The sequence below is a fragment of the Tachysurus vachellii genome, chromosome 19, assembly GCF_030014155.1.
Source record: "Tachysurus vachellii isolate PV-2020 chromosome 19, HZAU_Pvac_v1, whole genome shotgun sequence".
In the NCBI taxonomy this organism is placed as follows: Eukaryota; Metazoa; Chordata; class Actinopteri; order Siluriformes; family Bagridae; genus Tachysurus; species Tachysurus vachellii.
In genome coordinates, this window is record NC_083478.1 from 55,059 (window position 1) to 82,500 (window position 27,442).

The 27,442-nt window shown below is 41.1% G+C and overlaps 2 protein-coding genes across 7 annotated transcripts in view; one reads left to right on the top strand and one right to left on the bottom strand.

The window, feature by feature from the left end:
- The first annotated feature begins 5,549 nt into the window (after positions 1 to 5,549).
- On the top strand, positions 5,550 to 11,988 carry twist3. The gene is made up of 3 exons (XM_060894129.1): positions 5,550 to 5,686; positions 5,779 to 6,911; positions 11,403 to 11,988. The coding sequence occupies exon 2, from the start codon at positions 5,844 to 5,846 to the stop codon at positions 6,426 to 6,428; it is 585 nt and encodes a 194-aa protein (XP_060750112.1). The 5' UTR covers positions 5,550 to 5,686; positions 5,779 to 5,843; the 3' UTR covers positions 6,429 to 6,911; positions 11,403 to 11,988.
- Positions 11,989 to 12,736: 748 nt separating this feature from the next.
- Positions 12,737 to 27,442, bottom strand: part of hdac7a (histone deacetylase 7a) — a 48,214-nt gene continuing 33,508 nt past the window's right edge. For all 6 annotated transcript variants that reach the window (XM_060893435.1, XM_060893434.1, XM_060893437.1 and 3 more), the window contains 14 exons: positions 27,341 to 27,442; positions 27,057 to 27,190; positions 26,659 to 26,779; positions 25,693 to 25,742; positions 21,164 to 21,271; positions 21,010 to 21,065; positions 20,710 to 20,797; positions 20,135 to 20,254; positions 19,855 to 19,952; positions 18,514 to 18,632; positions 18,006 to 18,139; positions 16,589 to 16,670; positions 15,642 to 15,783; positions 12,737 to 15,196 (listed from right to left, as the gene is read on the bottom strand). The exon at positions 27,341 to 27,442 is cut by the window's right edge and continues 106 nt beyond it. In XM_060893435.1, the coding sequence (XP_060749418.1) occupies positions 15,169 to 15,196; positions 15,642 to 15,783; positions 16,589 to 16,670; positions 18,006 to 18,139; positions 18,514 to 18,632; positions 19,855 to 19,952; positions 20,135 to 20,254; positions 20,710 to 20,797; positions 21,010 to 21,065; positions 21,164 to 21,271; positions 25,693 to 25,742; positions 26,659 to 26,779; positions 27,057 to 27,190; positions 27,341 to 27,442 (1,382 nt within the window). In that variant the 3' untranslated portion in view covers positions 12,737 to 15,168. The remainder of the gene's footprint in view (positions 15,197 to 15,641; positions 15,784 to 16,588; positions 16,671 to 18,005; positions 18,140 to 18,513; positions 18,633 to 19,854; positions 19,953 to 20,134; positions 20,255 to 20,709; positions 20,798 to 21,009; positions 21,066 to 21,163; positions 21,272 to 25,692; positions 25,743 to 26,658; positions 26,780 to 27,056; positions 27,191 to 27,340) is intronic.

The following is a 27,442-nucleotide window of genomic DNA, read 5'->3' on the forward strand; positions in this document are numbered from 1 at the left end:
GATTGTTCTGGTTATTTCCTATGAGTTTGCTCAGGTGCTCAGAGCCCTGGCAGCTTTTAGAGCCTGTCTATAGCTGGACATTCTGTCCTTATACACAATACTAAAAACCTCTAATTTAGTTTTTCTCCACTTTGGCTCGAGGTTACAGGTTGTTTCTCTCTTGAGGGTGTGAGTATGACTATTATACCATGGTGCAGGTGTTTTATCTCTAACCTTCTGTAATCTGATGGGACAACAGTGTCTAATGTACTAGTGAATATAGTGTCTATGCTGTTAGTCATTACATCTAGATCGTCTGTGTTTAAGGGTTCAGTAAGAAGTCCAGACAGATCAGGCAGGTTATTTGTGAATCTGTCTTCAGTGGTCAGAATAATAGTTCTACCGAGTCGATAACGTGGTGCAACACAGTTAGTCTGTTCTACAGGTAGTGTGTACAGTATGAGGTAATGGTCTGTGATGTCATCACTTTGTGGTATGATATCTATATCAGTGACGTCTATTCTGTGTGATATTATTAAATCTAGCGTATGATGACAATGACAATTTATTTATAGCACAATTAATTACAACTTCCGTCGACCAATGTGCTTTCCATTAGGTCATTAACAACAGAAAAACACACAACAAACAAACAGAAAAATCTTACAAATATTCCAGCAGCCATATGCTTTTGAAAATAAAAATGTCTCTGAGTAACAGTAAAGTAATCACTAAAGATAGTGACAACACCACCTCCACCACCAGTCTGACGAGGCTCATGCTTATAGATATATCCTGATGGTGTAGACTCATTTAGACCGATGTAGTCATTTGGTTTAATCCAAGTTTCAGTAAGGCAGAGTGCAGTAAGGCTTTTTGTCTGAGATGATTTCATTTACTATAAGAGCTTTGGGTGATCTAATGTTCAGAAGCCCAAACTTTAGGAACTGTTTTTGTTTCTTAGGCATTTTTCTGGTCTAATTACAGTAAGAGTATTTAGAGAACTTCTCTTTGCTTTTTGATCTCACTACTCGGGGACCAGACACAGTTTCTGTAGGATGAGCTGTGTGTGCATTTGTGTCAATGTGTTGAGGTGAAGGATGGCTATTGAAATTTAGATTTAAATTGTAGTTTACAAGTCAGAAGGTGTGCAGCACCCTGGAGATGTGGTCCGAGAGGATTTCTGCTCCAACTCTGCTGGTGTGCAGGTCATCAGCACGGAATAGCTTAGGGTGCTCCCAGAAAACATTCCAGTTATCAATAAAGAGTAAATTCTGAGTGTGACACCATGACTGTTGCCATTCATTTAGAGCAAAAACGGGGACGAAGCGGTTCCGGGTGGGGATCTCGAACACGGGTGGCGGGGGAGGGGGAGAGGTCCTTGACCGGGGCCCGGTTCGCATCTTCCTCTGCTGCTGCACCCAGGGTCCGTGGTTCCCTGGCGCTAGAGTAAATAACACCTGGGCAGGCTGCTTCCTGGGTGCGCTGGGCCTAGACAAAGAAACACACAGAGTAGAGGTGGAGGGAGTACTAATTTCACACCGTGGATTTACCTGAGACAGGTGAGCGACTGACCGGGAAGCTTCCAGCATGGCTTATGCAGCTGGGCCTGCTTCACCTGTAGGTCACGGATCTGCTTCTCCACGGCCTTCAGCTCCAGTTCCACCGAGTGCAGCTCGAACTTGTCCTCACCTGCACTCAAAGGCAGACACACAAGTGACATGGTGTTATAGGGCAAGTACAACAGTGAGAAGGTGTGAGAAGGTGTAGAGAACTAGCGGTAACCGGGCTAACAGGCTAGTGATGCTAACCAACTAGAAGCGGACGCTAGGAAAACAAATAAAATGTTAGCGATATCCACTAAGTATTTAGAGTATAGAGGATCCTATTGCTATTGCCGGTGTGTTCAACCTGTGTAAAAAGTAAGGAGTTAAGTATAAACACTAAGATAATTCAAAACTGAATTAAAATACTCATCACTCACTCATCTTCTACCGCTTATCCGAACTACCTCGGGTCACGGGGAGCCTGTGCCTATCTCAGGCGTCATCGGGCATCAAGGCAGGATACACCCTGGACGGAGTGCCAACCCATCGCAGGGCACACACACACTCTCATTCACTCACGCAATCACACACTACGGACAATTTTCCAGAGATGCCAATCAGCCTACCATACATGTCTTTGGACCGGGGGAGGAAACCGGAGTACCCGGAGGAAACCCCCGAGGCACGGGGAGAACATGCAAACTCCACACACACAAGGTGGAGGCGGGAATCGAACCCCCAACCCTGGAGGTGTGAGGCGAACGTGCTAACCACTAAGCCACCGTGCCCCCCATTAAAATACTCATCATTATAATTATAAACCACCAGAGAGAGTGGGATTAGAACTCATTATAAACACTGACAGTGGGATTATAAATCATTATAAACACTGAGAGTGGGATTATAATTCATTATAAACACCAGACAGTGAGAGTAGTTATAAATCATTATAAACACCAGACAGTGAGAGTAGTTATAAATCATTATAAACACCAACAGTGGGATTATAAATCATTAAAAACACTGAGAGTGTTATTATAAATCATTATAAGCACTGACATTGGGATTATAAATCATTATAAACACAGAGTGGGATTATAAATCATTATCATTGTGTAACCAGTGGTTTATGAGCAACATATAAATGATAATTTCTAAGTACATTATAGATTTATCTCTAATTCCTTCCTGCTGAAGACCACTTCAGATGTTTAATGCTAAAGACCGGAGAGCAAAACCCAATACCCAAGAGCAGTTCAAAGCCACCATCCTGGTCTCCAAGTGGTTCTATCCACAGCAGTCCCACGTGTCTCCAGGCTGTCCACATGGTGCTATCCACAGCAGCAGTGAGACTCTAAACAGTAGTAGACCATCAGGAAGGATCAGGTCTAAAAACAAGAAACTCTGGGAATTCAGAACACCAGGACTTTAACTCTGAGACTGTCTGAGTCCCAAACACTAATTGGAAGGCCATTCCATAAGAGTGGGGTTTTGTAAGAGTTACTGGGTGCATTTGGTTTTAAGAATTATCAGAAGAAGTGCACTTGTTTTCAGAGTTATGTGCACTTGGTATGAGAGTTAGTGAAACAGGTCCTGCAGCTGTTTCAGGTCTAAATAATTTCCAACAGTGATCCGTAAGAATGAAGTGCACTCCAGATGCACACTCTGTCTGACATTAGGGGGATTTTTGAAAAAATGCAGCTTCAAAGTGAACTTGAAAAAATTGAAACATGACAGAGGAAAACTCTGTAAGACACTCAGTGCGCTTCAGCTTCAGTTTAATAAGGCGGAAATTTGAAAAACAAGACTAGAGGGATGAAAGAAAGAAAGAAAAAAGAGAAATATCTGGAACATGTTAAAGTTAGTTACTGCTAATGTTTCTCTTAATCCTTGTTAATGTTAGTTAATGTTGATATTTTATAAAATCAAACTGCTGAACTGGGTCGTAGCTCATAGCACAGCATCCACATTCGCCATCTTGAAGTGTTTGTAGCGTCGTGATGTTCACACAGCCCTAAAGACGTAAATCTTTGCTTCTCTAATCTCAGCAATGTGGAAGAGTATAAACATGCCAGCTTTGCCCTCCGTAAAAGCATCAGAACAGCAAAATGCCACTACAGAGTCAAGACAGAAACACAGTTCAACACCACGACACACAGCATATGTGAAATTAACAATATCACAAACCATTCAATACCATTTTGCCCTCCAAGGTCTTGAGTATTAGGCAGAATATCTGCAGCTAAAGCATGGACTTCCTGTCTACAGATAGCAGCCACACTTTAACCCCACAATGTTCTGTTCTCAGCCCTCTCATGTAGTCCTTATAGACAAACTGTCAAATTTATGGATGACACAACAGTACAAGGAGCTTGAAGTGGACTTCAAGGAGACAGGACAGGGAGTAACCCACATCACTACTGACAGGACACCAATGGTGAAGGTCAACAGCTTCAGGTTCCTCAGTGTTCATATTACTGTGGACCGCTCACGGACCCCGTGAATGAAGTAGGATGTGTCACTCAGGTACTGTGGTGTGAGACCATTAAGTGCTTTATAGGTTAGTAATAGTGTTTTATAATCAATGTAAAACTTGACTGGGAGCCAATACAGTGTGAATACGATAGGGGTGATATGGTCATATCTTCTGGTTCTAGTTAGGACTCTAGCTGCTGTGTTCTGGACTAACTGATGTTAAAGTCAATGCCATTGTTAATGTCAGTGTTAATATTATTGTTAATTAATGTTGCTGTGAATGTTAAGACTAGTTCATTTCAGTAAATGTATATGAAATAAGGAAGTGAAATGAAAAGCCTGAAAAGATGTTTCCCTTCTAGATGTTTTCAGCCTGCTCTAATTACTCTCTGTGATCTGTGTAACTAAAGTAAATAAAGATCTGATCCTGTTCTGACTGCACACTGAAATTTAACCAAATAAAGCAGATCATCAATGGAGTCTCTGCACCAGCACACGTTCTGTTAGACATTAATAAAATGAAATCCATGTGTTTTTTAGTCTTCGTGAGCATCAGATTGTGTCACAAGATGAAAAGCTGGACACAGGACAAGAGCAGACATTCCTCCCAGCTGTGGAGTTAACTGAAGAATAAAAAGCAAATGGAGAGAGAGAGAGAGAGAGAGAGAGAGAGAGAGAGAGAGAGAGAGAGATGTATTAAATTAAATAAAAGGTGTTGTTTAATAACACATAAAGCTACATGTCAGAGATGATGTAACATGTAACTGAGTAGCTTTACATTTTTGGAAAATCTTCATGCCTTGATCTTGTCATCTACAAGGACCCTTGAAACTAAACAACTGCACCTTCTACTCACCATCTAACCTCTGCAACTTCTACCACCACACTGTCACACACCCTTCACTGACATCCTGTAGCTGCCGTGTCAGATACTCACCTACTGTACAAAGCACTTTTTAACCCCTGCGCTGCATCACACTCCTCCTGATCCTCTAGCACTGATGGCCAGCTATGATGATATTTCTATATCAGTCAGCAGTAAAGAGAATAAATTCAGTCCCATGTTTCACAGAATCTTCCTGTGTCTGTCTGGGTTTCCTCAAGGTTCTCTGGTTTTCCCCCACCTCCCAGATAAGTTATAAATGTGTGTGTGTGTGTGTGTGTGTGTGTGTGTGTGAGAGAGAGAGAGAGGGCAACTGAGGGTCCTCTCAGTTCTGAGTTTCAGGTTGAATTTAAGAAAGTTTAAGGTCAGAAAAAGAAATGCAGCTCCACTTGTTCCGTAGTCAGTTCTAATAATATGCTGAACATTTAAGTTCATCTTTAAATCTTAATCCAGAAAAGTGTTGTGTTTTTTGTGTGTAGACGTGATTTCGAAGTGTAAAATCTGGATTTAATAAGACACACCACTTCAGGAGAAGCTACAGCGGCAAAACACACACTCTGGCCTGGTCCTTCCTATCACACCTCCACAATTTCATCCTCCAATCAGTGATGTCTTAACATTCATCTCATTTCCTCTGAGCTGGGTGTGTCCCTAAACGTGTCCAATGAGTGATGGTGGTGGGTGGAGTCTGTGAGGTCCAAGCTGGTCTTTATAAGTTTGCTGGAAACCAGATGGTGGTAAAGACTGAAGCTGCCTGAAGGATCGACAACAGAATTCTGATCTTTAGGCAGTAAGTACACAGGTACTGTATTATTTTATTAGTTACTGATTTTTTTTTAAAACTCACACTGAATCTCAGAAATGTTTCAATTCAAACTTTTTCTTTATGTTTAGGTTGAGAGGAAAAACAAGCAGTAGATCAGGACCAGAGGAACACACAGATCAGAGAGAAGACTGCCATGAGAGAGGAGGACAGCTGTGGAGATTTCCCCAAAGGTGGAGTGATTCCCCGGGATGAGGACGAGGAACGCCACAATAATAAATGTCCCGTTGTTGTGACTCGAAAACGACTGACAAGCCCTAAGAAGGAGCTTAGCGTGGATCTCCTGGCTGAGGATAAAACTCCATCCACCTCTAAACGTCCCAAAAAAAGTTCTCCATCTCCTTCTTCATCCTCTTCCTCATCTTTGCTGGTGCCATTGGTGAGCTCGGTTTCTCCACTTCCTGCTCAGCAGTTTGAGGATCTTCACTCTCAGAGAGTCATTGCTAACGTGAGAGAACGTCAGCGCACGCAGTCTCTAAATGATGCCTTTGCCTCACTCAGGAAAATCATCCCCACGTTACCATCTGACAAACTGAGCAAAATCCAGATCCTCAAACTTGCCTCACGCTACATTGACTTCCTCTACCAGGTACTGCAAAGCGATGACGGACAGATGGATGCCAAGATGGCAAGCTGTAACTACCTGGCACATGAGAGACTGAGCTATGCCTTCTCTGTGTGGAGAATGGAGGGAGCCTGGTCCATGTCTGCCACTCACTAACTCCAACACCTCATCTGATTCACACCCCTCAGCCAGAGACACTCAGCTGGGGTTCATAGTTTTAATTCATGCTACAGGCACTAAGCTCACCCTATTACCATGACAACCTCCCTCATCCTGTCCAGGTCTCTTCATATTATTCTTAAGTCTAGTGTCAAACAAAAGTCTTTCCTCATTTATTCTTCATAATTCAGTGTGTTTCTGACTCTTTGGTCCACTTCCTGTTTGTTGTGAACATGTTTATTATGAGCTCCTTAATGATGCCACTGATATCCTAAAGGCTATTTCAAGTCCATTCATCTGTAAACATCATCAACACTCCTGAAATCTTGACTCTATCCTTTGTGTGAAACAAGGTGCATTGTGGGTATTCTGTAAATTTCATAACAAGGACACAAACCTGTTGCAGTGCATTGTGGGATTTTGTGAATAACCGCTGCAAGGACACGAGCGCAAAACATCAAAACTCGCACAGTGCTACAGGTGAGTCAGTGATGGATGTGTGCATGTGTGTGTGTGTGTGTGTATCTGGGTTATATAATAATAATAATATTAATAATAATAATATTAATAATAATAATAATAATATTAATAATAATAATAATAATAATAATAATAATAATAATAATATGTGGCACTGTTCACACTATGGTTAGATCAGTTACAGACATATTACAGTATGATGTATAAGCGTCTCTTTTACTTTCTTTCTTTCTTGACGTAAAAGTGAGATTTTATGTTTACACCGAATTCAGATATGAATTTCATTATTAAAGCATCATCCTGCTGCTGCTTGACAGATTTATTGCCTAACAATAAATTTCATATTTAAGATTCATTCAAACAAAAATGCTCCTTTCTATACATAAACAATCCAGTGATAAATAAATAAACATGGATAAGAATTGTCTAGCAGCTATAAAGTAAAATGCACAGAAATACAAAGACAACAAATGTATTAATAATTTATTAATACATAATATATAAACAAAAAATTTGTTTTTGTTTGATCAGACTGTTTAACACTGTAGTAATGAAACATGATTGATTTATTCATTTATAAAACCTATTATTGATTTAATTTCAGTTGTTATATTTTAGTAAAAAACTAACAACTAAAGAACTGAACTGACATTATTGCCTTCTATGGAGTAAAAACTATAATTTAATTAGTTAACAACAACAACAACAACAACAACAATAACAACAATAATAATTATTGTTACATTTACGTTTTGTTTCATTTACAGAAAAGCGGACAAGTAACATACAATTTCATAGATTAATTAAGTGGGAAATCACTTTTTGTTTAAATAATTTAAAAGATATATATAAATTTTATTTTCAACTTTTTTTATTCTAACCTTTTAGATTTCTGTAAAGCTGCTTTAAGACACTGTCCAGTATTAAAAGCACTATACAAATAAAATTAAAATGAATAATAATCAATATAAATAAATTAATACTTTTGATTGAAGAGTAATTTTATTTGCAAGTTAAAGAAGCAATAAAAATCAAAATATGATTGAATTTCAGTTTGTAATGAAAATAAGATAAAGAAGAAAGAAAATAAACAAACACACACACACACACACACACACACACACACACACACACACACAGTGGTGTAATCAAAGCCTGCGGGTGTAGACATGCAGGAACCTAATGATTGGAAACAGTTGTGGGGAATAAAGAGAGGTGTGTGTGTGTGTGTGTGTGTGTGTGTGTGTGTGTGTGTGTGTGTGTTTGTGTGTGTGTGTGTGTAGAAAAAAAGCAATGTTGTGCTTTATGTTCAATTTATATATACTGTAAATATTTATGTCTTGCATGTCTCACTCTGAATATGTCTCTGTGTGTGTGTGTGTGTGTGTGTGTGTGTGTTATTGTAGTGGAAATATATGAATATGTGAGAGTGTGTTATCTGAGACACTACAGGGTTTGTGTTATAGCACAATGGGTGAAAAACCAATATTTCTTATCTTAGTAATATTTCTGAGATGAAAGAAGGCTAACATTGTGGTATTATTTATGTGAGCTTCAAATGTGAGACCGGTGTCAATAATCACACCGAGGTCTTTTACTGCTGCACATGATGTAATAGAAAGACCATCCAGTGTTACTCTGTAATCAGAAAGCTTACTTCTGCCTGTCTGTGGTCCTGGTACAAGAACTTCTGTGTGTCAGAGTTAAACAGGAGGAAGTTAGTAAGTGTCCACTGTCTGATGTCCTTCACACAGTCTTCAGTCTTATTAAACTGGTGTCTCACATCTGACTGAGCTGACTTAACTAACCCTAGCCCATCATTGGAAGCTCATACCATGTTTATAAATAATTGCACCAAGAACTAGCATATATTGGGAGAAAAGCAATGGGCCTAAAACAGAACCTTGCGGAACCCCGAACATTACCTTAGTTTGTTTAAAGTTGCCACCATTTAGATGTATGAACTGATATCGACCAGTCAAATAAGACCTGAGTCAGGAGAGAGCTGTCGCTTTAACACCAATGGGATCAAAAATGGGATCAATGGGATCAAAAACACCAGCAAGGAGATCAGAGGCCAATAACAGGCCATTTACCACTTTCACCAGTGCTAGGATCTTGGAGATTAATGGGAGGTTTGAAATTGGCTTATAGTTGGACAGCTGACATGGTCGAGCTCAGGCTTTTTAATCAGAGGTTTGATAACCGCTAGTTTAAAAGATTTACATAGCCAGTGCTAAGGGAAGAACTGCTTATTTTAGAAAAGACATAATTGTTTTTGGTATTATTTGTTTAAAAAAAATGTAGGCAAGGGATCAAGTATGCTGGTAAGTTCATGATTATTAAAAGTAAACCAGTGTATCTTGAAGATAATATTGTTATCTACAGGGTTAGCTATTTTATTGTCTGGCTTTACATTTTTCACTTTTCAGTTCCTGTGACAGTCAAATTCCTAGAGAGTTTTGCTATGGTATTAAATCAAAATATAGGATTTTTTTAAAAAATCTTCAATTAGGATGGAGAGACTCTCTCCACTAGCAGCACTAGGATAGATTTTTGTAGCTCAGGAGGCTCTCGTTCCACTCTGCAACTATTATATTTTGATGCCCTTTACATTGTGATTACATAAGCTTTCAGCAAGGCCAGTTCTTTTGTTTGTGCTATACACTGGGCTTGAGACCAAAAGACAACTATGAAATAGATCAGAATTTCAAGCCTGCACCCAGTGACATGGTCAAACTATTGAATGTTTTTGGGGTCATCATCTTGCTAAATGATGAAGTTCTAATGCTATCAGTGATGAGGTAAGTGGAGTTATATGACCACTGTAGTAATGTGAGCAAGCGTTCATGTCTGCAGGTAGTGTTTAGGGTACTTAAGCTTGGGCACATGAGGAGCATAACAAGATGAACTTACCACTCAACCATTATTTTTCCTGATGGAGCTGGTGGTTTCCATTGCACAAGATCAGTTCATCTCTGAGATAGGAAGTCACATACTTATTTATGTGCAGGGTAATTTGGAGCCTCTCTCGCCTCAGGTGTGCTCTCTATCTCCTGATCAATGTAACAGGTTATAGCCCCTACAAATCATGACTGTGGTGGGGTATATCTGAGTGGGGCTGAACAGTCAAGTCAAGAAGCTTTTATTGACATTTTTACCATTTATAACTGATGCAGTACACACAGTTAAATGCAACAACAGTCCTCTAGGACCCTGATGCTACTGAATACACAGCACTACATAAAATAACTAAGAACTAAAAGATACAAAAGTAAAACTGACCTATTTACATAAAGTTCATGTGTGCAGACATTGCAAAACAAAAGACAATGCAAACAGGCAATACAATAAAGTACAAGACAGATACATAAAATGGCACCAGCCAGTAATCAGTCTGTGTGATTTTTAGGGTTAGAAATGTGAAAGAGTGTCAGCTTATGAGTGTTTGGTCTCAAGCCTGTAGGAGATGGAAAACCAAAACCTTTTGTAGACCACAGCCTGGCATGCTTGGCAATAGTCCAGTATTTTGGCCTACTTCATTTTCTTTAGGTTTTGTGAAACTTAAACAGAAAGGGGGCCCGAAAGGGGGCCCCTCCTGCCGGTGGTGGCATTGTTTTACAGCCAGGAGTTCCCTATTGCCAATGTCATAGTTGTGTTCAGCTGCAGAAAGTTTATCACCACATTTCTTTGATAAGATGGCCCCACACACCAGTTTTAAAGGCATCCACTTCCACCATGAAAACCTTTGAGGGCTCAGGGTGTTTATGTATTGGCCCAAGGTGCAAGCCAGCTTTTTGTGTTCTTTGTTCTTTTAGAATATCATTAATTTGGTGCTAAAGGTCATCTTCCAACTTGTCTCAGTTGTGGATATGTGGATATCCAAGTTGTAGGCACTGCTTAGGTTCAACCTGCTGAAGACGTTTGGCATAGTTGCTCCAATGAATGGGGCATTGGATAGAGGCAGGGGATAAGATCAGTGACCAGTTTAAACCTGTAAGAGAGGATAATTATTTTTTACACTTAGCTATATCACCTGCACATTTCTTTAGTTATAGAGGCTGATAAAGATATTCTTACTCTGTTTTTACAGCAGCAGGGATGAACAAAATCGAGGGTACAGAAATACTTAAGTAGAAAACAAATACAATACCTAAATAACAGGAGTGATCAAAACCAGAATGTACAAAATTCAAAAGCAGTCGTGTGTGTGTACATGCAGCAAGGGTCATCAACAGTAGGAAGTTTGTGCATGTTGAGCTTTAATGTTCAATAATAAATTAAGCAATGGAATGTTAGTGAGAGCAAAAATACTAAAAAGAATTTCTATCATAAATCACCAAACACTGAAGTTGCAGAAGTTTCTGAATAGCAGATGTATGTTTGTGTGTGTGTGTGTGTGTGTGTGTGTGTGTGTTTGCTTGTTTGTTTGTTTGTGTGTGTTTGTTTACTGTGAAAAAAAAAGTGTTTATACATCTGCTTTTTTTTCAGAATCCCAGTATTTCAAGTGTTTATCTTCAGACTGATCCAAGAGAGGTTAAGAGGAATACAGATGAGGCTCTTCAGTCTTCACCCTAATGAGTGTGTTTGTGTGTTTAGACTTTATATTGAGAACCCACACTTCCTCAAAATGTAGAATCTAGCATTTAATGGTCTAGCATTTATCTAGCTGCTTAATTAGCAGGTTTACAAACTCACTGCCTCCATTAAGGTCATGCAGAAATGAACAGAAATGTCACAGTTTTAATGTCACAATTTTTCACATTTCATTGCTTTTATTTTCCTGAATTTTTCAAAACCATCTTCACCCAACATTTAAGGGGGAAAAGTGTCACAATGAATAAACTGAACACTCTGACTTGTTCATCAGCAATCTAACTCTAAATTGTTCTAAAGTTAAACTGTAAACTGAATTGAAGTGAATGAAATTGAAATGAACTCCCACCTTATAAACCGGACCAATCACTCAGATGTCCAGGGTTGAGTGTGAAACAAGGTAAAAGGTGGGTTGTGGTATTGTTGGTTGAAAATGATTTCCTACTTTCAAATGACTAATTCTATTTCTACACAATATTGCTGATCAGTGCAGTGTGTGTTTTTTTTGAGTAGCACACACTTGATAACAGCCAGACGACTCTTTACTAAATTACTGAGGCACTAAACTGTGTGTGTGTGTGTGTGTGTGTGTGTGTTTGGGGGGGGGGGGGGGGGGGGTTTACATGGTGTGTTCATGTTCTTACCCGGCTGTTTACATCTGCCCCAACACCTCCATAACCTCCCTGCCCCTGCCATAACCCAAATCTGAAGATTTTCCAGAAGCTCTTTGCGTCGATTCTCGTCACTTCATCTCCAGCAGATCCTAAAGCAGGCGAAGGGGAAGACAGACTGCATGTGGAGTCTGTTTCTGCTCTATATCTCAAACATACAGTGTTGTACTGATGTTTCATCTCCATGCTTCATCACATGATGAGCAAAAGTTTGTCCATTACAACAATAAAACCAACAGAATTCTCCCTCAACATTTTTGTCTGCTTTAATAAAACCCCTTTAATACAATATCACAATCTGTCTGTATTAAAGTTGATAATAAACTTTGTCTGTGCTTGAGAACGTTTTTACTTTTCTCCGGTTTATGTGTTCTGTCTGTAACACTGTTATATTTAATCATTTTAATTACACTCATTAATATTCATTATAAGCCAGTAAATATATGCATAAGTTCTAATTAAAAACCCTTTCTGGTCCTAATATCTCATTATTATACTTTACATTAAATATGTTTGGTTCTGTTCATTTTTAGAATCACAGACAGACAGAAAAACAGCTTTGGCAAAACAAAATGCTTTATTTTTTTTGCACGGGATAGAAAGTACAAAATAAAGATTCTTTTCTATACACAGGGTTACGAAAGGAAAAGGAAAGGAGTAAAATCATTAATCTGCTCTGTTAGTGACAGATAAAGGCACAGAAATGATTTTTGGTCTTGCAGTGATATTTACATTAAGGCTTTAGAATAAAAAATTACATGACATGAAAAAATGATGGAGAATTAAGATATCAGTGGCTCGTCTTTAGACCTTGAATGTGTCATAAAGCAGAAAACACGGCTGTTGTATTCCTGCCAACTAGGGTACGTACACACACACACACACACACACACACAAGCTACCAAAACAAATACAAACACACAAACACACACACACACACACAGCTCTGTACTTCACAGGAATGTAAAATTCACTTCCTTCACAACTTTAACAAATTTTAAAAATTTTACAGTTTCTTCAGTAAACATGAGCCGTTAAATGTGACACTGAAATCCAGATTAAAATCCAGATTAAAATCCAGATTAAACTCCAGATTAAACTCCAGATTAAACTCCAGATTAAACTCCAGATTAAACTCCAGATTAAACTGTGACTGGTCCTCAAAGTCAAAATCACTTTGACTAAATGAAGAGTGTAAAACGTAACATACAGCTGTCTCAGAGACGTGTGTTAAACTCAAATCAGAGGTGATGATGTGCAGGTTCTCCTGGGCTAATACACACCCAGAGTCGTCACAACACACACACACACACACACACACACACACAAACACACACAGAAGTGAACACAGACAGATATGAACTCAGTGTTTAGTGAAAATAAAGAGGTGCATGTTTTACTCATAACCCAACAGTACGCCACTCGTCAGACGCTTTTAAACATTTTTTGTTTGTAGACAAAGATTTAGAAATCTTTAGGTGACATCAAGTGCTTTTTTGTTATCAGTCAACCAATCAGGTCACATCTAAAGATACAAACAAACTCAACCCTTACACACGTGTGTGATTCTTCCTGGAGTGAAAAACATTAAATCCTTGAGATGGTTAGTGGTTTTAGTTTTTTTTTTTTTTATCACTGCTATAAAATACACAAATATTTTGGTCTGTTCCATTTTCTTTTCCTCAAACACAAATTCTCACCCAGAAAAGACACATTACAGAGCTGCTAGTTTCATGCTACTTTACATTATACTCATTTAAACAACAAGTTTGAAAGGCAGATAAAGAAAGGCAATACATTTACACACACACTTCTGGTTTGAAAATAAAACACTGTGGTGTCAAATCTCACCTTGTTTTTGTTCCCATGTCAACATTAATGAATAAAAACATGTTGTAAACCTTCATAAAGCTCAGTTTCTCTTCATGTAGATGAAGTCTGATCTGATCAGATAAATCTGATTTACTGTAGCACTTTATCGTGCGTCTTTGTGTGTTTCACACCGTTATTTCTGCAGGCTTTTTCTCTTGTGCCCCATCACTGACCTTAACCTTGTGACCCGTCCTGCTGTTCACATCCCTACACAGTTCACTATCAGCAGTTCAGCCACTGCACTGGAGTCACAAACACACAAACTGCTGCTGCACAAGAAATCTTATATATTTATAGGTTTGTATAAATTCAAATCAATTTAAAAAATTAGTGATCTGAATCAAGGCTTCATGTGAAACAGGAAATGACACCGGCTCCTATCACAAGTCACTTACACTTCCTGTTTCTTTACTTCCTGTAAATACACGAGTCTGAACACGTGTGTGATTTTAACCTAACGTTTTAAATGCAGTGTGCAGGGACGAGACACGACTTCCTGATTGTCTGTCAATACAACACATTGTCATTGTAACGACTGCTGTGTGTGTGTGAGTAAGTGAACTTATCTTCATTGTAATTATTGTTACTGTACATAACGTTTCCCAGAGTGTGGAGATAAACATCACAGTTCACATCATGGGATGCACAGTGCAACATGAGAGCGGAGAATAAATGTGAGCTCCTTCTGTATCTTCATTAGTGGTTAATGTTGGAGGAAGTGATAGCATCAAGGTGGGAGAATAAGCTCACACTGTAACAGTCCAATAATAATCAGGAAAAAAACCTTTTGTATTTAGGGTGTGATGAGTTTTCTCCTTTTGTTCTTCAAAAACGTGATGGATGAAAACAGAACATGAGAAAACAGAGGAAAAGTCATTTAAGCCTCATTAAGGACTGTGTTGATGTTCACAGTTCACAGTGATGTCCTCCACTGGATATAAATGGATGTAGGGAAAGTTGTGGAATCCACAGGGTCTGGTGGAGCTTAGCCACACCACTGAAGTCACACAGGAGAATTAGCACAGGAGTAAACAGGAAGTGACATCACCACAGCCCTGTCCATTGAAGGCACTGCAGGTCATAAGGCAGTAAGAGAGTGTGAGCTCAGTCGCAGTCCTCTAGTCCTCCATTGGTTCATCAGAGACTCTGAAAGTGATACAAAGAAAAACAAAAAAAACACTGACACAATGTTCAGAAAACACTGTTCACTTTGTAATGCATTAAATGTCACATGATCATAAAATCCCAACTACAGAGCAGAACATCAACACAGTCCAACTATTAACGTGTGTGTAACTGGATAAAAAAGTTTACACACAAAAAAGTTGCAGGTTTTTGTGATTTAAAAAAGGGTAAAAATGAGTTCAGTAACCTGGTTCCAAACCCGAGGTGAAGCTTTGGGAGAAGAAGATCAGCGCTTTGATTTCATTCATTCAAAACAATGTTGGTTGCACTTTCACATTTCAGGTGAAAAAATTGATTTGACTTTTTTTGCATCACAAAAACTGTCATTATAATGAGAGACATAAACTATAATAAGATAAAATCACATATAATAAATGCTATAATGTGAATGTATAACGTTCTATACCTCTTGATATTGTTCAGGACTCCGACAGAGAGCGAGGCGAGAGCTTTCACTGCAGCAGTTTCTTCACTGTCTCCCTTCTGAGCACCGACATACGACGAACACACAGACATCATCATCTCCCTCACACATGGCCAGTACTCACCTGAGACAGAGAGAAAGAGATCATTTACATTGTTTGACAAATGCACTTGATCAAGGTGAATTATCTCATTTTTATACATCTGAGGGCTAAGGGCCTTGTTCATGGGCCCAGCAATGGACACGTAGTAGACCTGGGATTTGAAGTCAGATCTTTCCGATCATTGGTCTAACAACTTAACTACAAAGCTTCCACATCTTTATACTGATGTACACAAGGCACTTGCTGTAGATTCAAGTGTACATGAGTAACTCTTATTCCAGGAATAAGAGACAGACAGACAGACAGACAAACCTATAGACATACAGACAGACATACAGACAGACATACAGACAGACATGTAGAAAGACATACAGACAGACATACAGACAGACATACAGACACATAGACAGACAGACAGACAGACAGACATACAGACAGACAGACATACAGACATACAGGCACACAGACATACAGACAGACACACAGACAGACAGACAGACAGACAGACAGACAGACAGACAGACATACAGACAGACAGACAGACAGACAGACACACAGACAGACAGACATACAGACAGACAGACACACAGACAGACATACAGACAGACAGACAGACAGACAGACACACAGACAGACAGACAGACAGACACACAGACAGACATACAGACAGACAGACAGACAGACATACAGACAGACAGACAGACACACAGACAGACACACAGACAGACACACAGACAGACAGACAGACATACAGACAGACAGACACACAGACAGACAGACAGACAGACAGACAGACAGACAGACAGACAGACAGACAGAGACTGACTCTGTATGTGCAGGACTTTCTGTAGTGACTGCACTGCGTTAGCGTTGGGTTTCTGATTCAGCACTTCCTCTGGCAAAGGATCCTGATACAGAGACACACTTCAAATTTTATTTCTCACATACAAAAACATCCACAGCCACATCACATAAAAATACAATAAATATGAATAAAATAAATAATAATAAAAACTAATTATTAAAAAATATATTATATAGAATAGAATATCAGTAAAATTAAAATGTGAGTGTGATAGTTTAGTGTGTGTGTGTGTGAGAGAGAGAGAGAGAGTTTGGTGTGTGTGTGTGTAAGAGTTTGGTGTGTGTGTGTATGAGAGAGAGTTTGGTGTGTGTGTGTGTGTGTGTGTGTGTGTGTGTGTGTGTGTGTGTGTGTGTGTGTAAGAGTTTGTTGTGTGTGTGTATGAGAGAGAGTTTGGAGTGTGTGTGTGTGTGTAAGAGTTTGTTGTGTGTGTGTGTGAGAGAGAGAGTTTGGTGTGTGTGTGTGTGTAAGAGTTTGGTGTGTGTGTGTAAGAGTTTGGTGTGTGTGTGTGTGAGAGAGAGAGAGATTGGTGTGTGTGTGTGTGTAAGAGTTTGGTGTGTGTGTGTGTGTGTGTGTGTGTGAAGGTTTGGCGTGTGTGTGTGTGAGAGAGAGAGTTTGGTGTGTGTGTGTGTAAGAGTTTGGTGTGTGTGTGTGTAAGAGTTTGGCGCGTGTGTGTGTGTGTGTGTGTGTGTGTGTGTGAGAGAGAGTTTGGTGTGTGTGTGTGTGTGTAAGAGTTTGGCGTGTGTGTGTGTGTGTGTGTGTGTGTGTGTGTGTGTGTGAGAGAGTTTGGTGTGTGTGTAAGAGTTTGGTGTGTGTGTGTGTGTGTAAGAGTTTGGTGTGTGTGTGTGTGTAAGAGTTTGGCGTGTGTGTAAGAGTTTGGTGTGTGTGTAAGAGTTTGGTGTGTGTGTGTGTGTTTGTTGTGTGTGTGTGTGTTTGTTGTGTGCGCTGAACTGATTTTACACTGATTTTGTTCATCTTTTACGGTACATTATTCTAGGATGTGTCTCATTTTTGCTTCATCACCACAGTGTAAGTGCCCTTCATTTACTCACTCACTGAACACTAATTATTAAATGAGTTATTGTGTGTGAACACTAATTATTATTTCTTCTTGTAAACAGAGTTATTGTGTGTGTGTGTGTGTGTGTGTGTGTGTGTGTTGATCCCACATCAGCAGCTTGATTACTGTCTGTAGGACAATCTCCTGTGAGAACGACACACTGCAGTATGTATACTAAACAGAGAGTTATCTGAAATATCTGACCTCATCATCTGATACACTGCAACTTTAACGATCAGTTCATAAATAATAAACGTTCTACTGTTTCATTTATAACAAGGATTTAACAGGTAATAACAGGTAGGTGACAGTGTAACTGACCTCCAGCCCCAGCAGTGCACTAACACACGACTCGGACGCATCACAGATTGCTGTGAGGTCGTGACCCCCCTCCAGAGCCAAAACCACACGACCTCCTGCTAACTTCATCAACTGCTGGGTCAAGAACCCAAAACCTGTATACACACAAATTCAGTTAATTCACATCAGTTACATTTCCAGCAGACGCTCTTATCCAGAGCGCCTTACATTATCATCTCGTTTTATACAACTAAGTAATTGAGGGTTTGCTCTGGGGTCCAGCAGTGGCAGCCTGGTGGACTTGGGAATAGAACTCACAACCTTTCGATTGGTAGATCAGCACCTTAACCACTAGGCTTCCACATCCCCAGTTAGTAGAGTTAACAATGTTGCTACAAAGCAGCTTTACATTAAAGCTAATAAATTAAATGTGTGTGTGTGTGTGTGAGAGAGAGAGAGAGAGAGAGAGAGAGAGAGAGAGAGAGAGAGAGAGACAGAGAGTTGATGATGATGATGATGATGATTATACACTTGGCGGTGACTCTGTATCCCCCTAATGGAGCCAAGTGTCCCTCTGCAGCATCAAACCCTGCTGAGACAAGCACCAAGTCTGGGGAGAAATCCTGAGCGATGGGCATTACCACCATCCTACACACACACACACACACACACACACACGCACAGAGATTAATAATATTGAAGCAAATGCATTATTATAAAGAAATTATAAACTATGGAAACTTAAATAAAAAAAATATATCAGCAGGACCAGTTTGATTCTATCTGACTTATCTATACTTAGTGCTCTATTTCTCCTTGTCTTTCTGTCTTTCTCTTTATATCTGTCCATCTGTCTTTCTCTTTCTCTCTCTCTCTCATACACACAGACTTTCTCTCTTTTTCTCAGACTGTCTCTCTCTCTCCTGACGACGCATCACTCAGTTAGATCAAAGCCCCTGCAGCATCTGCTTCTCATATAAAGCTTGTCATTCGTCTCACGTCACTGACAGCCCACCATCTGGGAGCCATTTACCTTAATTACCCACAATCCTCCACTTCACCACCCTGCCCTCACCGTCGTAACCATCCCTGCCTTCATCCAGACCAATAAAATTACCCACGCTCCCCTGCAAGGACAAGATCGAGTTCGACTGGAGCACAGAGAGAGAGAGAAAGTGAGAGAGAGAGAAAGAGAGAGAAAAGAGAGAGAGAGAGAGATGGTGGGAACAATGAAGATATAGGAAATAAGGGAGGAAGAGCATTAATTAAAGATTGGTGAGAGACAGACAGGAAGTAAATAGTGCATAGTGTCAGTGAGACAGTTAGACCTGTCTCACTGCATGGGGGTCTAATGGCCCACCCAGTGAGCATGCGGTCGGTTTGGTCTTTTGGATCTCAGCCAACAAACTCAGAGTAGCTTTTCATCAAAAATACTAAAAACCTTTATTAAAGTCATGATGTGGCAGTGGTGTTAAGTCAGCAGTGTGTGTGTGTGTGTGTGTGTGTGTGTGTGTGTGTGTGTAAGTGGCAGTGCTGGAGGTTTCACTCTAACACACCGGGGTAAAGCTGGAAATGATTTGTGCTTTGAGCGGTAACGACCGCCGTGTCTCCGACATACAGTTAAGTTTAAAACACGATCAGTTCATCTGAGCAGCTTCTCTCCGTATTATAGAGCTATTATGTGTTTGGTCCGTGTGTGTGTGTCTCACAGGAGTGATGAAGAATCACTCCTTTATTTTTTAACCAGCTATATGTATTTTTTATTAATCTGACCATGTATCAAACACTACTAATCACCATACACACACTCACCATGTAAGAACTACACCACAAACACACACAAAGACACACACACAAAATTCTGTCTCACCTGAATGCAGCGAGATATTCAGCATCACCCATCGGAGGGTCGAGACCACCAGCAAATGCCACGTTTACATTAAATCCTTCACCTGCACCAGAGCCCACCTGAGAAACAGTGAGAGAGAGAGAGAGAGAGAGAGAGAGAGAGAAACATGTGAAACGGTCACCTTACCAAGATTCTTCATGTGAGACACTGAGATCTAAATATCACACTGCTCAGTAGAACTGATGAAGAACCTCAGAACATGACTCTCTCTCTTGTTCACATGTCTCATGTCATCTCTCACCTCTTCTGGACCTCCACTTCCAGGGAAGAAGTTCCCATTGTCATAGCGATGTAGTGAGATGTACAGCACACTAGGGTCGGAGTAGAAAATCTCCTGAGTGCCATTTCCGTGGTGAACATCCTGCATGATTTAATCAAATCAACTGTGACATCATTCTAACATTATTATTATTATTATTATTATTATTATTATTATTATTATATTTATTACTATTATTATTACTATTATTATTATTATTATTGTTATATTATTATTATTATTATTATTATTATTATTATTATTATGCTTTAGCTGTGTGTATTATCGTCATTCTGAGGAAAATGTTAGATATTGACTCATTAAGTTCCAAATAATTCCATTAATCTGTGTAATTTGCAAATTTAATTGACCACACCCACCATTTAACACTTTTACATTACATATTCTTTATAGCACGTTTTTTTATGGTTCATGAGCAAGACATATTTTCCTCAAGCACCTACTAGTTTACACACACACACACACACACACACACAGAGTCTGAGTGTAAATGATAAATAAATTAAATGTGAATATGAGATAAAGTGAATTCTCACCCAATCAACAATGAGGATTTTATTAATGTTCAACTTCTGCTGGAGCTGTTTAGCAGCAATGGCCACCGAGTTAAAATAACAAAAACCCCTGAAACGAGAGAGAGAGAGAGAGAGAGAGAGAGAGAGAGAGAGAGAGAGAGAGAGAGAGAGAGAGAGAGAGAGAGGGAGAGATAGAGAGAGAGAGAGAGAGCGCGAGAGAGAGAGAGAGAGAGAGAGAGAGAGAGAGAGAGAGAGAGATTTCATTTACACATGCATTCAGACCAAGCAATTATTAAAGTTTAAATATTCAGACACACTTACATTGGGTTTGATGGGTCAGCATGATGTCCTGGTGGTCTGACGACAGCAAAACCGTTCTACAGCACAAAAAGTAAAAGTGTTAAAGCGTATGAAATGTATGTGTATGTTTGTGTCTGAATTTTTGTTTTTGTGTGAATCTGTGTGTGTGTTACACCTTCAGCTCTCCCTTGGCCACTCTGAAAGCGAGTTCTGTAACACTGCCTGCTGCTGTGCGTGCTGCTGTGGAGGTGTGCATCTCATTCCAGATGGTGTCATTGTCCACCTGTAAACACAAGCACTGTCAGGGTGGATTCGAGGATTCAATTGCAGAACACAGTCAACTGAGCAGAACGAGTGTTTAATATCACACTGAAATCAGTGCAGGGCACAAAATACAAAACAGAATGAATCCAACAACAGAAAACTACACAGGACAGGAAACGTCCAGTAGTCACAGAGGCATTCTTTACTTTCAACAGTCAAGTGCAGGAAAATACAGGGCAGGGAAGAAACCAATAAAACAGATAATTATTAAGCTATAAAAAAACGGCGCCGGACGGCACTTATGGTTGGCTTATCAAGCATAATTTTTGCATGAGCAGTCTCGTCAACACAACTTTACCAGAATGAGGACAGAGGGAACCTGGGATTCAATTCAAAGTGGATCAATGAAGGCATGACAGACTCCGGGCAGCCTCATCTACAGCAATCCTGAACAGGGGTGTAAGAGAACAGGGGTGGCTGGTAGCCATAGATGGCCTGAAAAGGGGAGAGGTCCATGGAAGCAAAGGGCAGGGAGTTGTGGGTGTATTCCCCCCATAACAGATTGGCCGACCAGGATGCGGGATCCTCAATGCAAATGATTCGCCGCCCAGTCTCCAACTCCTGGTTTAATTGCTCTGTCTGCTGTGTCCATGCAGGCAAATTATGTGCTCGATCCTGAGCAGGGCAGTTTCCTTGGCTAACAGCATGCTTGAGTAGGGTGATAAAGTTAGCCATTTTAGAGAATCAGTTGACCCTGGAGAGGACAATGGTGTGTATGGCCAACGGAGGAAGACCAGTAACTAAGTCCATGGATATGTGAGACCAAAGTCACCTGGGAACAGGAAGAGGATGGAACAAGCCTTGGGTACCTTCTGCTGAATGCAGACCGGACAGGCCACCATGAAATCCGTGATGCCTTTCTTAAACAAAGGCCAGCAAAAGTGCTGCTAGAGAACTGACAAAGTGCAGGCAGTACCCAAGGTGGCAGATCAGGTGGGAGCTGTGGCACCACTGGAGGACTTGAGAACGTCCAAAGAAATGGCCCCAACCAGCTTGCCAGGTATTCAGACGCTTCGCCATGCAAAATATTCGTATGGTTCTGGTGGTCCGTCCAAACTAGGAATGGTTGCTCTGCCCTCTCCAACCAGTGCAACTACTCCTCTAAAGCCAACATGAAAGCTAAGAGTTCCTGTTCACCAATATGATACTTCTGTTCAGCTGGTCTAAGGTACCACGAGAAAAAGGCACAGGCACAGGGCAGTTGAAAAGAAAATTCTCAACCCGAACCGGAGACAAAGAGGGACGGATGATGCCGGCCTTGAGAGAATCCGGTATATACTATGCCATGGCTTCTTTCTTAAGTCTGGTTAGGTGGTAAAGGTGGCCATGGGTGGCTCTGGTCTTGCTGAAGAAGATCCCCAGAATGTGGAAGTTGAGGAGCACAGAACCAAGCTCTTGTGGGGGTTCCTCTGCAACTGGATGCGGAGTCTGGGGTTCTGAGTTTAGGCAGAACTTGGCCACTGGTCCAGTCCAGATGGGGATTATGTTTCTGAAGCCATGGGAATAATGTCATCCACTCATGGTGGAGTTCTGCGATGGTCAAATGGTTGGGTGCAACATAAGACTTATGTAAGACATGGCAATCCAGCACCTGGACCTGGAGAACAGACTGCAAGAACGGTCTCAATGCCCAACTGGTTATACAATTATTTGTCCAGGAACTCCAAATCTGCCCCAGCTTGCCGCTGGCCCTTCTTCAACAATGAACTGTTGTTGCTGGACATGAAGTGGCCATGTATCGAGTCTCCCCACAGTATAGGCAAAATCTCTGGGAATGCCGTTTCTCCACTTTGTGGGGGAAAGTTGTCGCTGGCCAACTTCCATTGGCTGAATGGGACCGGAGATCCCAGGAGAGGTCACCGGAGATGAGAAACTTGGTAAAGAGCATAGGGTGAAAGGACTGTCAATGGGGCACTAGGAGTGGTGGGTGGTCCTCTCAGAACGGCGCTCTTGGATATGACGGTCAATGCGAGTGGCCAGTGTGATCAGGTCATCCAATTCAGGAGGTAGTTCACGAGTGGTAAGCTCATCCTTGAACCCGGGTGCCAACCCCCAGACATTACACAATGTGGTGATGCCCCATCCACTATCGGCTGTGGCCTTCCGGAACTCCACTGGATATTTGGCTATGGAGTAACTGCAATGAGATACCTCGAAAAGCGACCGTGCGGTGTCCTGTTGGGGAGTGGAAAGTCTTCCGCCCAGTATCGGTTAACAGAGAGAGAACATAAGCCAACTTTGATTTCTCAGACGGAAAGGTGGAGGACTGCAACTCAAATATGACAGCGTATTGCCTCAAGAATGTCGACACAGTCCTGGTTCTGAGAAGAAGAGCTCAGGATGAGTTAGGTGCGGCTCCTGAGATGGGGCTGGTGCTGGGGTCGGTAATGAGGTGGCAGGAGTTGCTTCAGGAGAAATCGGGAGTGGGCTGTTAGAAATAGTTCCTGGTTTACCTTAGTGAGATTATGAAATTGGTGTCCATGGGTGGCCGTGGTCTCCGATAGAGTGTCAAAGACAGCATAAAGGCTCTGTGCACCTGCTGGGTCCATTACTGGCCAGATGGTTACATCAGGAGGAAAAAAGAGGACTCAAATGCTTGGCTACGGCAGGGCAGGCCAAAGTTCACAATGTAAAACAGTCCGTAATTCCAAAAGCAAAACTTAAGAGCTGATGAACAATGCAATCGTAATCAGTAAACTAGCAACAATAACCATCTGGCAAAGAGTGTTTGCAGACCATATGCTTAAATAGTGTGGGGGAGTAGAAAATGGCATCCAACACAAAAGGGCGACAACCAAGTGTGCAATGCGCTGGCTGACAAGGACACACACACACACACTTTTGTAGATGGTATGGTATCATGTGACAAGTTTCTGAGTGTGATCATGTTTAATTTCAATCCAACAGCATGTTATAAAATATCAGATTTAATCACAGAGTGTGTGAAAGATTTTTTTCCTCAATAACAGACTGAACAAAAGAATTAATTCTAACGTAATTCTATTTTAAATTCCAAGCAGGTTCTACTGAACTGTCCTGCTCACAGTTCCTAAATCCTAATTCAGACATCGAACATTTCTGGATAAAATTGAGAGAAATAGATGAGACGGAGTGATGGACTCAGTTGAGACTTCAGAACTGTGAAATGTCTTTTAAATCTGTCTTTGTGAATTTCATACTTGTACATATTATGCAAATAAGAGCATAAACTGAAGTCAGAAACTAAATAATCTATGTTCAAAACAACAAAACCATGTCAGATTCGACAGACTGCACTTATTTTAAACTACCTCTTTAAAATTATTAGCCTGTGTATTAGACCTCTTACCTACACATTTCCTCAAACTGATACATCCAGAAACAAACTGTCTAAATCATTAACTTTCTCTTCACACTGCTATACACCTAAATCCTTTAAATCTGGGTATCAAACTGCTGATTTAAAAATAAAATCTGTCAGCTGTCATAAACCTGCTGCTGGGATCATAAAGATTGTCCTTTTGCTCATCACAGGATTAAAGCCAATTAGCATGATTTCAGACATCACTGTATGAACTAGACAGAACAAAGAGAATAACCAGCACACACAACTAGACCAGTGAGAGTAACGATGATAACTTCACCATCATCAGTGTGGGTTACTTTTAAGTATGAATTACTTTTATTCTATTTATTATTTGTTATTATTTGTTATTTATTATTATTTTTATTATTTATTCTGTTAATCAATGGTATTAATATTAAATCATCAATCTGTTTATGTGAATGTCAGTGTGTATTTGTGTGTGTGTGTGTTTGTGTGTGTGTGTGCAGGGGCATTAATCAGTCCTGCACATGTTAATAATAGATCATATTAAAATGAGTTTCCATTCGTGAGTGTGGGAGAGTGGCGGAGAACGTGGACGGCTGGATGAGGTTATGCATTCCACCATTGTTTGTTGCTCCTCTTCCTTTTCCCCTTTTCCTCCCCTTCCTCCCCTCCTTCCCTCCAACACCCCCTCCCCTCAAGCCTCTGTGGTTTGGCCCAGGATCTGTGTTCAGGAGGTGGAATGTCTTTTATCCTTTAGGCTCCACATTGTTTCAATCACTTCAGCGGAACGAAAGCTGAAACTGATCGCCATTCTGGAGGAGTTTGTGTGTGTGTCTGTGTGAGTGCAACATGGGTTGTGTTAATGATTAAACATTCAAAGCCATAGTGGATTCCACATTGTCAGTGCATGTATTTGTGTTTTGTGCGTGTGTATGTGTGTGTGTATGTGTGTGTGTGTATGTGTGTGCTGCACATGAAGGATTCTGCTGATCACCAGAAATCTGGATCAAACAGTACTTCTAAATTCAGCTCAGATGTGTGTGTATGTGTGTGTGTGTGTGTGTACTCACCCCCACACCACCACATGGCAGCATGACGAACATCCTCTGGGACAAAATGCCTGTTGGACAGAGAGCGACATAAATAAGCATTCTCTCTCTCTCTCTCTCTCTCTCTCTCTCTCTCTCACACACTCTCACACACACACACACACGCACACACACGCACACACACACACACACACACACACACACACACACACACACACACACACACACACACACACACAGTGCACACATTTTCTTTAAGAGTGAAATACACGGACCCCATCAACCCTCTGTCTGATACACTGACCCTAATCAACTCTCTGTCTGATACACTGACCACCAACCAATCCTCTATTGGATACACTGACCACACCCACAACCCTCTGTTTGATACCCTGACCCCCACCAACCCTCTGTCTGGTACACTGACCCCCATCAACTCTCTTTCTGATACACTGACCCCACCATCAACCGTCTGTCTGATACATTGACCCCGCCATCAACTCTGTCTGATACACTGACCAACAACCAACCCTCTATCAGATACACTGACCACACCAACAACCCTCTGTTTGATACCCTGACCCCCATCAACCCTCTGTCTGATACACTGACCCCACCATCAACCCTCTGTCTGATACACTGACCACCAACCAACCCTCTGTCTGATACACTGACCCCCATCAACCCTCTGTTTCATACACTGACCCCACCACCAACCCTCTGTCTAATACACTGACCCTCATCAACTCTCTGTCTGATACACTGACCCTCATCAACTCTCTGTCTGATACACTGACCAACAACCAACCCTCTATGGGATACTCTGACCACACCAACAATCCTCTGTCTGGTACACTGACACCACCAACTGACGACCCCCCCCCCCCCCCCGCCCCCCCCCCCCAAAAGCTGTGTGTGCTATACCCACATGTGTATGTGCACTTGTGTGTATTTGTGTGTGCACAGTTATGCAGGTGTGTTTGTTACCGGTGAGGTTGCGATTGTCCAGTTTGAGACGGTTTAGTGGGTTTGTTCCATAGAGGAGAACATGACGCTCTGTATGAACCGACTGTAACTCCTCCAGAGTCGCCTTACGACCACGGATACTCTACTCACACACATACACACACACACAGAGACACGGTAAGGTGGAGAAGGAGACTGCTGCAAAGTGAAGAAGGTGGTAGGTGGCGGTGGTAGAGGCAATAGTGTGTAGCAGAAAGATTAGAGCAGCATAGTGTAAAAGAAAGTAGCAGGGTGCTAAGGGCAGGAAACTATTGAAAGGAACAACAAAGTATAGGAAGTAGTAGTAGTGTAATAGCAGGCAGTACAGTGAAAAAGGGCCAGTAGGGTGTAGGGGGTAGTAAAGTTAGCTATTGCCCTACCTCGCACTGCACTCTTAGTCCGCGTTCCTGCAGTCGAGACCAGATGCTCTGAATTCTCCCAGCATGCTCTGGGTGAGAGTTGTTATCTCCACATGTACACTGGTGCTTTAACATTTGAGAGTCATATACCAAGCCTACTCACACACGCACGCACACACACACACAAAAACACACACACACAAACATGCACACACACACACACACACACACAAAAACAAACCCCAGCATATTCAAACACTAGATGATTTTCATTATAAATGTTTAATATCAGACCGCTGATTTACCTGTGGTAAAGCGCGATTGGGTGAGGTTGGGCTCGGTTGCCGTGGTGATTGGCAGAGTTTTGTCAGGCAGTGTGTGTGAGGTGGAGGCTGGTGAGGACTGTG

What these genes read in the sequence shown, in the direction of transcription:
- twist3 (XM_060894129.1), top strand. Translation starts at nt 5,844, where the DNA reads ATGAGAGAGGAGGACAGCTGTGGAGATTTCCCCAAAGGTGGAGTGATT.